The sequence below is a fragment of the Protobothrops mucrosquamatus genome, unplaced genomic scaffold (assembly GCF_001527695.2).
Source record: "Protobothrops mucrosquamatus isolate PMUCROS unplaced genomic scaffold, P.Mucros_1.0 scaffold1201, whole genome shotgun sequence".
Lineage (NCBI taxonomy): Eukaryota > Metazoa > Chordata > Lepidosauria > Squamata > Viperidae > Protobothrops > Protobothrops mucrosquamatus.
This window is the reverse complement of record NW_015387412.1, coordinates 230635-243181: the sequence shown is the minus strand read 5'-3', so window position 1 is coordinate 243181 and position 12547 is coordinate 230635. Positions and strand designations below refer to the sequence as shown.

The 12547-nt window shown below is 42.2% G+C and overlaps 1 protein-coding gene across 1 annotated transcript; it reads right to left on the bottom strand.

Moving 5' to 3' along the window:
• Positions 1-254: 254 nt before the first annotated feature.
• Positions 255-11810, bottom strand: LOC107291855 (pulmonary surfactant-associated protein D-like). Its single transcript, XM_029285027.1, has 7 exons — positions 11621-11810; positions 8286-8402; positions 6741-6848; positions 4774-4890; positions 2912-3028; positions 2269-2352; positions 255-631 (listed from the first exon to the last, which is right to left on the bottom strand). Exons 1-7 carry the CDS (start codon positions 11808-11810, stop codon positions 255-257), a joined length of 1110 nt encoding a protein of 369 aa, XP_029140860.1.
• Between the last annotated feature and the right edge of the window lie 737 nt (positions 11811-12547).

The following is a 12547-nucleotide window of genomic DNA, read 5'->3' as shown; positions in this document are numbered from 1 at the left end:
TACATGAAATCAATAGTTCCCCTTCACTAGAATTTAGAGAGGATTAGCTAAAGTCATGATTTATTTAATGCCTATAGATAAAAAGCAAGCATGGTATTAAAACATCACAGCCTCCCTGGATCTAAATCGGGGGTCTTCAAACTCGGCTCTTTTATGGCTGTGCTGGCTGAGGAATTCTGGGATTGGAAGTCCACGAGTCATAAAAGGGCCGAGCATGAAGACCCCCTGATCCAAACGGTGCCCTGACAGATGGTCTAAAGTTCACAGACCAGTAGCCTTTTCTCCCCACAGGATTTGTCATTCCATTTCCCATTGGAGAACATTTCCACACAATTCTCCTTGCCCTGATTATTATTGGGCTCCCCTTGCAACCAGTTGGAGTAAGTGATGGGCTGATCGTTTAGGTACTTAAATGTCCCTTCGGTCTTTACGTCAGTTATGCCAAGGAAGACCCCTTTGTTGTACATCACTGCAATCTTTTGGATGGCATCGTTCTCCGCTACATTTCTCGGAGTTGCCAGCAGCCCTCCGGCCTGCACACACTTGAGTCTCAAGTCCTCGAAGTTGCCTTCGTAGCCGTTGGTTATGAAGACTTTGCTGCCGACACTGCGTCCCCCTGGGAACATGGCGACTAGAATGAACAAAAAAAAGGGTGCATTCTTAGGTCAGCGTCAACACCAGCCATTGTGTAGTAAATGATTACACTGATGTAAATTGATGCAAGGTCAACCTGCCATAGGAAGAGAGCGGTGACTCTTCAAATACCGCTGTTAGCAATATGTCATTTTCCCAATCATCCTAGCCTTGGAAAATCCCCAGTGGTTTATCCCATAGTTATTATATGTATATCTTGTCCATCTAGGCTAGAGGCACCTCTACATGGGTTACAACCAATTAAAGACAGCAAATGCAGAGAATACATTCAAATAATAAATATTAACATCAACATCAACTTAAAATTAAACAAAGATGGCAAGGATGGGAGATACATCCAAACCATACCAAAAACTGCAGGAACGTTTTATTAAAATAAATAAAATCAAATCAAACCTAAGGGAGATTGGCCGCTGAGCCGTGTGAAATATAAATAAATATAAATAAATAAAATAAAATTAGCTTTTTTTTTTACTGTGTGTAAATACTAGGATTATTTTCCCAGAAAGCAGCTTTACAGTCTCCTTACAAATTCATTTCGTTCACTGTGTTATACATTAGGGTAAGTACACATAGAGTATCTGTGGAGGTTCTCAGTCATCCCAGGTCCTGGTTGTCCCAAAGGTCAACCAGGAGGCAACTGGACTTTCTGGTTTTTCTTTTGAAGACGTTTTGCTTCTCATCCAAGAAGATTCTTCAGCTCTGCCTGGATGGTGGGGAAGTCCTGTAGTACAGACTACAGGAACCATTTGCGCTCCAGTTTGAGATGCAGACAACACAGACTCTTCCCCAACAGCCTGTGTCTGTTTTCAACAGTGAAGGGACCCAGGGCAGAAAACATCCTGCAGCCAAGAAGGCTCCACACCCATTTGCACCGTTCAGGTGACTCTGAGGACACAGATAAACCTCCAAGTGGTCTCAATGACTCACTAAAAGAAGGCAAACGACCAGCTGTCTGCAAGGACTATAAATCCTTCCATTTCCCACCATCCAGTCAGAGCTGAAGAAGCTTCTTGGATGAGAAGCAAAACATATTCAAAGAAAGTCCAGTTGCCTCCTGAAAAAGCATCTTTGGGATACACATACAGTACAATATATGCACTAATAGGGATAAATGTAAAAACCTGGAAGAGCCTTGGAAATAATGCAGTTCCCCTAGCTGTGTTGTTTTACTTTGCACAATTTTTTCTTCCACTTGCTGAAAACGCAAGAGACTATCTTGAAGGGCATCCTTGCTCCGCGAAACAACGTGGAAGCTTCTCGTGAACTTTCTTTGAAACCAAGTGTCCCTTTGAAACCAAGTGTCCCTTTCACCCTGACACAACCCCGATGATTAAAGCGGTCGAGCATCTTCAACTCAGTGAACAATTTTCAAGTATGGGGCAGCAGCACCTCCCCAACGATTAGCACCTGCTGTCAAGCTTTCTACCACACTCTGGGGCTTATGGGTGCCGCTGCAGTGCACCAGTGCGCCTAACCCAGTGTTTCTCAACCTTGACAATTTTAAGGCATGTGGCCTTCAACTCCCAGCATTGCTGGCCCTAACCCATCAGCTCTTTGCTGGGAGATCAAACTCCTCCAGAGGGATTTGTGTATTCTGCACATCATTTTTACCTTTCTGGTACTTGGCAAAGCTGGCTTGCAGAGCTTTCAGCTGTCCTTCCAGGCTGCTAACTTTGGTCTTCAAAAGATTGACCTCTAAGAGAGAACAAGATGATCACAGTCTGCAAGATGTTGGACCATAGCATCATGAATAGGAAGACACCAATGTAGGAGAAGAGCAGGCAGAACTGAGAGGTGGAGTTAAATGCATCAGCAGCAGAGTCGTTACATTGCCACAAATGGTCCAAGTCCAATGGCTATTGAATTCCATTGACCTTTAGCTGGTGCCAATTTAGCATTGAATTTTAGTTGACTAGATTCTTGGGCATAAGTCTTTTTTGAACTTCAGATCAGCATATGGACCTGATCCTTTGCACCTGACATCCGTTGACTCATCCAAACACTGACTTCCTTTCCCATGTGCCTTTTCCTTGCTGAAAATATATGTGGACCCCACCACCCCATTACCAACTAATACATTGACAAAAGGTTGATGGAAACATCAGATGGGTTGATCTGAAATATTAACCGCATCCCTGTTAAAAAGGGCACCGGAAGGAAGTCACAACGACATGAAAAGGACAGACTTGAGACGTTCTCCTAAAGGTGGTTAAATGAAACTTCACAACAAGGAAGCAACATTCAACTCACTCACCTGAGAGACCGCTATCGCCCTTTGTCCCCTTTTCACCCGTGGTACCCCTATCTCCTTTGGGTCCAGGAGAACCAGGGTTTCCCTTTGGTCCTAGAGGACCTGGTGGTCCTTGCAGTCCTGTTGGGAGAGAGCAGACCAGCAAGTCATTTAAGGTGGGATACATTTCTAAAGAACACACGATGGGGGTGGAAACTTAACTTTCTTTGGACTAAATCTTCTTTGAGTCAAGCTCAATTCTTTTTTTTTTTTGAAACACATTTTATTAGTTTTTTTTAATTCTTAAGGCAAAGTGCTCAGGACACACCGTGGTGTTAAGGTAATCAAACATTCAAAAATAAAACCATATATAAATAACTCAACTCAATACATTCAATGCCCCCTCTCTATTTCCCTCAAATAGCATGATATGTTTCTTTGAGTCAAGCTCAATTCTTATTGGATCTTTCTCAGCAAAGATATTGATGTAGTTTCTCTGCCACCTGCTGGGATAGTTTCCAACTTCTCAGTTCAGTCTGCCGACTAGGGATGTCCTGGTGGATGCCATCCAGCTGCTAATTGGCCCTGACTTGGCTTAGCTTTTTGAGATCAGCCAATCTGCTGCCATCTGCTACAACTCAAAAATAAAGTCCTCTTCAATCTCCAACTCAACCCCTGATGAATGCATGGGCACCTCAACGTAGCTCCTTGACTTCTTAGAATTGGTTTGCTGTTGCCAAATTAGATGGAATTCAGTTAAGGGTTTTTTTGATGGTTCCACCTCTAACTTGGCCAATTTGCTTAAAACAAACAAACAAACAAACAAACAAAAAATAAACAAGCAGGTGTCCACCAATCAGAAAAAGAGCAAAGAGAAGGAACCTAAGCCAATCTCATTCTTAGATGAGAGCTCATTTCCCAGGCTGCAGGATTAGGGTCACAAAGCACAAATGGGGCTCCAGCATCTGGTATCTCACAGGAAAACTAATTATGGACCAAACTGCATATGGCAGCAGACCCTCAAGCACTGTTATTGCTCTGGGCTTCCAGACTTGGGTTTCCTAGACCTGGTTTGCAAAACTGCAGGTGATTGTGAGATGGAGCACAAAGATGTAGGGAACTCCCTGCTAACTGGTCCTAGACTGGACGTGTTTAGGAGCTGGGTGGAAGACCGTGAAGGAAGACCAGGATTGCAGACTAGAAAGTTGGGACAGGGAGAAAAAAACTTTTCAAGAAGCAGCCAAGGACAAGTGCTTCTACAATCTCGTCAAGAAACCTGGGTGACAATCACTAGGCATTTGGTTTATCTCCATGAATGAATGAATGAATGAATGAATGAATGAATGAATGAATGAATGAATGAATGAATGAATGAATGAATGAAACCTCCCCTTTTACAACCCTGTAATCTCTTAATTTTGGGGTAGAGTTGTGGCGTTCATGTCTGGAGAAATACATTTTCTTTCCTTTCTTTCTTTCTTTCTTTCTTTCTTTCTTTCTTTCTTTCTTTCTTTCTTTCTTTCTTTCTTTCTTTCTTTCTTTCTTTCTTTCTTTCTTTCTTTCTTTCTTTCTTTCTTTCTTTCTTTTCTTCTTAGCTAAAACATCTATTTCTCTTTCCTGGTTTTGCAAGAATGGAAAAACTTTCCTGAGACTTTGCTTCCTGCCCCTGTTTGCTCTTTCTACCCCACCTTTTTTCCCTCTAACTTCTTCTTTCCTTTTATGTACATTTCAAAGCCCCCTCCCCTCTTATCTCCTGCCACTTCCAGAAGCCGAGAGTAGGACAAACAACCTATTTCCCAACCAAATCAACACAAGGATCCTGCAACAAAAGTGTTTTTCAGCCCAAGCAATGCTTGAAGTTCAATGTGGCACAACTCTTGACTTACCTTGGACACCCAGGTCTCCTTTTGCTCCTTTTTCGCCCACTGATCCTTTGGCCCCAGCTGGTCCAGGGGCACCTATTTTGCCTTGGGGCCCTGGAGGACCAAGGGCTCCTTTGAGACCTACAGTGATATTGAAGATTGAAAACAAAACAAAACATTCAAAACGAGACAGGTGCTTTGCAAAAATAAGAATCACAAAACAAGAACGTCATTTCTGGTTTTCAGTTCTGCTTTGTTAATGCCCAATAAAAGAATAGGGCAGGTAGCCTCCTAATCTAATCCATTTTTTTCATAAAATGAATCTGATACTTCTCAATTCATGCCCACAAGACTCATCATGGCATTGCAACAAAACCAATCAGAACCGTAAAAAAATAGAAACTCTACAATTTCGTGCACCTGATGTTGATGTGAGCTGCCTCCTAACAAATCTTCTGTTTTCTTAGTGTTTTGTGCCGCCCCCCAAATTCTTGGATACTCGATCTAGCTCTCTATTTGTTTAAGAATTTATTTATTACAACTACAAGCATACAGGAGGATCTGGACAGACTTGAACACTGGGCGCTATCTAACAAAATGAAATTCAATGGTGAAAAAAGTAAGGTTCTACATTTACTGTAGGCAAGAAAAACCAAATGCACAGGTATACAGTAGTATAGGGGGTATCTTGCTCAACAGTAGTAACTGTGAGAGGGATCTCGGAGTCCTAGTGGACAATCACCTAAATAGGAGCCAGCCGTGTGCTGCAGCTGCCAAAAAGGCCAACACAGTGCTGGGCTGCATTAACAGAGGCATAGAATCAAGATCACATGAAGTATTAATACCACTTTACAATGCCTTGGTAAGGCCACACTTGGAATACGGCATCCAGTTTTGGTCACCACGATGTAAAAAAGATGCTGAGACTCTAGTACAGTGTTTCTCAACCTTGACAATTTTAAGGCATATGGACTTCAACTCCCAGAATTCCACAGCTAGCAATGCTGGCTGTGGAATTCTGGGAATTGAAGTCCACATGCCTTAAAATTGTCAAGGTTGAGAAACACTGCTCTAGAAAGAGTACAGAGAAGAGCAACAAAGATGATCAGGGGACTGGAGGCTAAACATATAAGGAATGGTTGCTGGAATTGGGTATGTCTAGTTTAACGAAGAGAAGGATGAGGGGGGACATGATAGCAGTGTTCCAATATCTCAGGGGCTGCCCCAAAGAAGAGGGAGTCAAGCTCTTCTCCAAAGCGCCTGGAGGCAGGACAAGAAGCAACGGATGGAAACTAATCAAGGAGAGAAGCAACCTGGAACTAAGGAGAAACTTCCTGACAGTTGGAACAATTAACCAGTGGAACAACCTGCCTCCAGAAGCGGTGAATGCTCCAACACTGGAAGTTTTTAAGAAGAGACTGGACAGCCATTTGTCCAAAATGGTATAGGGTTTCCTGTCTGAGCAGGGGGTTGGACTAGATGACCTCCAAGGTCCCTTCCAACTTTATCATCATCATCATCATCATCATCATCATCATCATCATCATCATCATCATCATCATCATTATTACTATTATATGCAAATTCAAATCTAGGCTCAGGATTCAATAGCTGTAGATGCATAGGAGAGAAAGCATAGTTCTATTTTTTTTTGTGCCAGATATCTTATTACCATTTTATCCCAATTTTTCTAAATTTAAACCGTAGGGTTAACTCCCTAAAAGGGTTTGAAGACAGAATTTGGAAAACTGCTTTGACCTTGCTCAGTAGCTTCAATAAACTCACTGATCTTTCCAACCTCCTTGAAAAGAAGATCCCTTTGGGACATTGCAGATGGACTGCCAATGATCTCTTAATTGATGTTTGCAAGAATACAGCCCCATCGATCCGTCGAACACCTTGTCACACTCTTCTTCTTCAATAATTACTTTTTAATCAAATTATGGAGCATCAGTAGAGGGAATCGGTCTCTCTTAATGAAACACACTTACCCGTTTCTCCTTTGACACCTTTCTCACCTTGTGGGCCAATGTTACCTTTCGGTCCGGAAGGGCCCACATTTCCAGGAGGACCTTGCAAACCCTGAATCCCGCGGGGTCCTGGTCAAAGGAAATAAACGTTAGAAAAGAGAGAGCAATGTATTAGGGAGGACAGTGATCTATTGTGTTCAACCCAGAGCTACAGGGTATAGAGTGACATGATAGCCGGGTTCCAATATCTCAGGGGCTGCCCCAAAGAAGAGGGAGTCAAGCTATTTTCCACAGCACCTGAAAGCAGGATGAGAAGCAAGGTATGGAAACTCATCAAGGAGAGAAGTAACCTAGAATTAAGGAGAAATTTCCTGATGGGTAGAACAATCAACCAGTGGAACAACTTGTTCCAGCACTGAAAGCTTTTAAGAAGAGATTAGACAACCATTTGTCTGAAATGGTATAGGGTTTCTTGCCTGAGTAAGGGGTTGGACTAGAAGACCCCCAAGGTCCCTTCCAACTCTGTTATTCTATTCTATTCTATTCTATTCTATTCTATTCTATTCTACTCTACTCTACTCTACTCTACTCTACTCTACTCTACTCTACTCTACTCTACTCTACCTTACTCTATATTCTACATTCTATTCTATTCTATTCTATTCTATTCTATTCTATTCTATTCTATTCTATTTTATCTGAGACTTCTTGAGTATGTTGATAAACTACAGTATTGGAGATGTAGACCAGATATATCTCTGAGCAATGAAGCTGGCTGTCAGTAAGCCTCGATTAGATAGCTCAATGGTACATGATGGTACAGGTCGCGTACTATCAATTTACAAACATTTGTTTAACCATGGTTCAAGGTTATGATGGCACCAATAAAAGGGACTCGTGACCTGTCCTCGAAGGTACAACCACCGTACCACCCACATAATTCACATGGTCATGATTTAGGGTGCAGCATTCTGTGGTCAGCTGATTGCAATTTGTGACCTTCCAGCTGGCTTCTGACAAGCAAAGTCAATGAGGGAAGTTGGATTCACTTTAACAACTGTGGCAAAAAAAAGTTTGTCAAATTGGGCGCGTTGGATGCCTCATTTAACAACTGGGAAAACTGGAAACCATAAAGGTGGCGTCAAGAATGAAACTTGGGCAGCTACGTGCCTCTTCATTTCAACTTTCCATTAGAGTAAGGGAGGGGGAATGTGTTGCTTTAGAATGGGTTAGATGGAGAAACGAAACCTCTACGATTCCACTGAAGACTATGACAGCCTGAAACCTCTCCAAGGACACCGCAGCAGGTGTGGAGAAGAAGCAGATGGTTCCCATAACAAAGTGAAATTGTTTACATGGACTACGTGAGAGGAGGGGGGGTTGGGCCAGAGAAATTATTATTTAATTCTATAAACTGGTGTCTGGCAACCTCAAAGTTAGTTTTGCTTTGACCTTACCATGCCGTGTATTCAATAAACAGTAAAGTTTTCCAGAAACAGAATGAACCTGGACTTTTATTTGGATCCCCAAGCTGGATATTGAGACGTGATCTCGGACGCATCTTACCTATTTGTCCAGCATCGCCTCTTGTTCCAGGATTCCCCTGAGACCCTTTTTGTCCTGCTGGTCCAGCTGGCCCCATCTTCCCTGGAGGACCCAGGCTTCCTTTTGGGCCTAGCAGTCCTTTAAACAAATGGAAGCAAAGATTATGAATTAGGTGATGTTGAGTGTTTTTGGAAAAGTGATGCAAATCTATGTGGCCCGTGAAAAATGTAAAGTGATTAGCCCTGTACAGAATAAACCTAACCATCAAATCCATTTGCCCCACTTCTCTAATCATCCCAGGGTTCTAATTAGAGGCAAAGGTGATCGAGCTCAAATTATCCCACTTTGGACACATGATGCAAAGACTCAGCTCTGTGGAGAAGGCTCTTAGACCTGAAAGGTGTAAGGAGAGAGAAGAAGAGGAAGGTCAGCAGAAAGATGGATGGGCTCTGTTACAGCGGTCTTGAGCCTAGTCTGGATAGTGGATGTGGCAGTACCTGAAGACAGCAGAAGAAAAAAGAAAGAACTGGAGAAGATTTAAAAATAATAATTCAAAGGTCTGCCAACAGAAATAGAATGACTGTGGCAATGTCTACAAGGATGCAAATGACCAGCCGTCTGCAAGGAATATAAATCCATCCGCCCAGTCAGAGCTGAAGAAGCTTCTTGGATGAGAAGCGAAACATCTTCAAAGAAAAACAAAGTCCAGTTGCCTCCTGAAAAAGCACCTTTGGGACAATCAGGACCTGAAGGACTGAGAACCTCCATAGACATTGAGCTATGCATTTTGGGATGAACGCCCTGCAAAGGGTGCGGGAGGATGAACAGATTTCCAGAAAACTTTGCAGACTCCAGGAATCATTTGCGCTTCTGTTTGAGATGGAGGCAACCCAGACCCATCCCCAGCAGCCTGCACCTGTCTTCAATGGTGAAGGGACAGAAAACATCCTACAGCCAAGAAGGCTCCACACACATTTGTACTACTCAGGTGACCCTGAGGACAAAGGTAGACCTCCAAATGGCCTCAACGACTCTCCAAAAGAAGGCAAATGACCAGCTGTCTGCAAGGAATATAAATCCTTCCATTCCCCACCATCCAGTCAGAGCTGAAGAAGCTTCTTGGATGAGAAGAGAAATGTCTTCAAAGAAAAACAAGAAAGTCCAGTTGCTTCCTGAAAAAGCATCTTTGGGACAACCATGACCTGGATGACTGAGAATCTCTATAGACTGGCCCAAAGAAACTAAAAGTAGTATCCAATAGGAACAGGCGCCTTGGGTATATCTCCATCTGATTTAAACCTAATTTAAATAAAAGTCTAGCTCACGATTCTTGCTAAATTGGTAATATCCGAAAAGCAGCCCTGAAAGTTGATTCATGCAAGTCAAAGGGTCCCCTCCACCTTCCTTCATTCAACTGAGCTTTGTTCACTTACATGTTTAAAGTCATGATTGTCCGGGCTTTTTTCTCCACAAGCTGTGTCCTTGGTATGTTGGACTTCAGTTCCAACAATTCCCAGGCAACAAAGATTATTTTGACTAATCATAATAGGAGTTTTTTTTAAAAAAAAAAAAAACGTGTTGAGAGGAAGCTCAGGGTTCTTAAGCCATGAGAGAGATTATACGAAGTGAGGCTCAGCGGCCTTCAAGAAAGGTCTACTCAAATTACTTCCTGAGTTATCTTAACCTATTTGGAAATTTAAGAAAGTTCTCCAAAATAGGAAGGTGGTCATCTTACACTTTTAATACCCTCCTCTGATAAGTCTTTGCTGGCTTCTCAGTATTCTCAGTTTCCTTCAAGTTACCCAACTTCAAAAGTGAAGAAATGACTCATCGAACAGAGAGCTGCATAACATGTGCCCGAAGCTAAATTATAAATATGGGGCATACCAGCCGGTATTACATAATTTAAATAAAGTTTTGATAGACCAATGAAACCAAGGAAAGCTCTGGACTTTCTGAGGGGTCGTTACTGGACCATCTTGATGCTATCCACCAATGGGTAAACTTCAAGTCCTGCTACTCCCTTCACTTGGATTTCAGTAAGACTTGATCTATCGGGCTTGCAAACAGCAGATGTATTCTATTCTCTTTTTTCTTTAACTCTTGCGTGTTTGCACCCTATTGTTGACCACAGCTAGAAAGCAGGATACTTGGTAAGGTGAGGGAAATGTTTTAAAGTTGTACATAAAGCTTAGTTGACGATATGAGGTAGAAAGAAATGTAAACAGAGTCAACGTAAGTAGGCCTTCCTTCCTTCCTCCCTCCCTCCCTCCCTATCCCTCTTTTTCCTTTTCTTTCCTTTCCTTTCTTCCTCCCTCCCTCCTTCCTTCCTTCCTTTTTTCCTTCCTTCCTCCCTCCCTCCCTCCACCTCTTCTTTTTTTCCTTTCCTTTCCTTTCCTTTCCTTTCTTTTCCTTTCCTTTCCTTTCCTTTCCTTCCCTTCCCTTCCCTTCCCTTTCCTTTCCTTTCTTCCTCCCTCCCTCCCTCCTCCCTTCCTTCCTTCCTTCCTTCCTTCCTTCCTTCCTTCCTTCCTTCCTTCCTGTGGTTCAAGATTGAAATAGGGATTAACAATCTCAAACTCTGAGATTAAAGATCTGTTTAATCCATTTGATGAAATATGTGGATAAATTCAGATGTCTTCTATTCGTCCCGATCTCTGCATGTTCAGCCAGAAGCCCGATGGGAAACTATTTCCATGTTCCCCTAAATACAAAGACAGATCTTCCATACAATCCAGAGCTGCCTTCTATTCTATTCTCCTCCAAACTGACTTCTGAAGAAAAATGGGGCAAAGCTGATTTGTAAATTCTACTCTCTACCCAAATTGAAGTTACTACACATGGCACTGAACTCATTTTACTTATAAGACAGAGTCACAAGCAGCTGTCAGAACATTGGTACAAAGGACTCCCAAGGACTAGAAAAGGGCGGTGCTAACCTACAATCCCATCCTAATTTTCTGTGGTCCTTAGCTCAACTACATACAATCTTGCAAGTAATTGGTACAAATTTCTGTCCTGGGTTTTTGTGGAGTCGGTCCTAGGTGCTCTCTGAGCTTGGTGGTTTTCTTGTAGATGTTTCATTACCCAACTAGTTAACATCATCAGTGCATTGATGAGTTGTCTTTCTTTCTGCCTATTAAGAGCCAAATGGAGAGAGAGCGACAGGAACAAGTGAACAAAGGGAAGAATCAGTGGAAAAGAGAATTTTTGATTCCACGGGCATACACTTCACTCCCCCAATGGAGCAAATACACTGGAGAAAAATGCAAGGGAAAAAACCCCTCTTTTAATGCATGTCCAGAAAGCTGACCCCCCAAAAAGAATTAAACAACACCAGGAAGGCATGAATTCCAGACCTTGCTCTCCCTTTTCCCCTTTTAATCCTTGAACTCCATCTCGGCCGTCCCGTCCGGGTATCCCTTTCTCAGCTGGTCCACACACCACCAAGGAACAAGCATTCCAGCTGTGGACTTCTTGCTTTGGTGCTGGGGTGGATACTGACGACACTGCTGACACTAAAGCACAAAAGAGCAGGACCACGAGCATTGCTGAGGAATAGGACCTGGAGGGAAAAAAAAGTGAGAAGGAGAAATAGGTAAAAATATGGGGGTATAGGACACGTCAGATTCAGCTCTCAGCCAATCTAAGTTGACAGTTCGACATGCAAACCTGAGATAGAAATCTAACATTTTAGGGCAACCTAATTCTACCTGATCAGCTCTGGAAGGCAGAGAAAAAATAAATATCTCAAATAAGATGCATCCAAGCAAATAAGATAAAAAAAAATGGCTGAAAGAAATATTAACGATAGAGATAGAGCTAAAACCAGAACTTCTCCTATTGGGCATAACTACACAGAAATACGACAAAGGGATATTCTACCTGATGCTACACATCCTCACTGCTGCTAGATTGGCGTATGCACAAAATTGGAGGAATAAAGAAACCCCAACCGAGGAAGAGATACTATACAAAATATTATCGTGTGCCGATATGGACAGGCTCACAATGGAACTGAAGGACAAGACAGAGTCAGATTACTTCGAAATCTGGGACAAATTTTACTATTGGTGTGAATCAAGGACGACTGTCCGGGTTATAGTCTAGTGTTAAGATAGAAATACACATAATTTTAGGTTAGTAAATAGAGAAATAAATTAGATATTGTATAGAAAAAAAAATATGTATATATATAGAGATAAAGAACTGTATGTAAGAAGAGGAACAATTTGTTAGAAATATTTATACTGGAATGTTACGTTATGTCCACTTTTTTTTTAACT

Coding starts and splice junctions, on each gene's coding strand:
- LOC107291855 (XM_029285027.1), bottom strand. CDS start 11,810: ATGCTCGTGGTCCTGCTCTTTTGTGCTTTAGTGTCAGCAGTGTCGTCA. Junction 8,403..11,620: donor AGGGGAAAAGGGAGAGCAAG/GTCTGGAATTCA, acceptor ATTTGTTTAAAG/GACTGCTAGGCCCAAAAGGA. Junction 2,353..2,911: donor GGGCGATAGCGGTCTCTCAG/GTGAGTGAGTTG, acceptor GTTCTCTCTTAG/AGGTCAATCTTTTGAAGACC.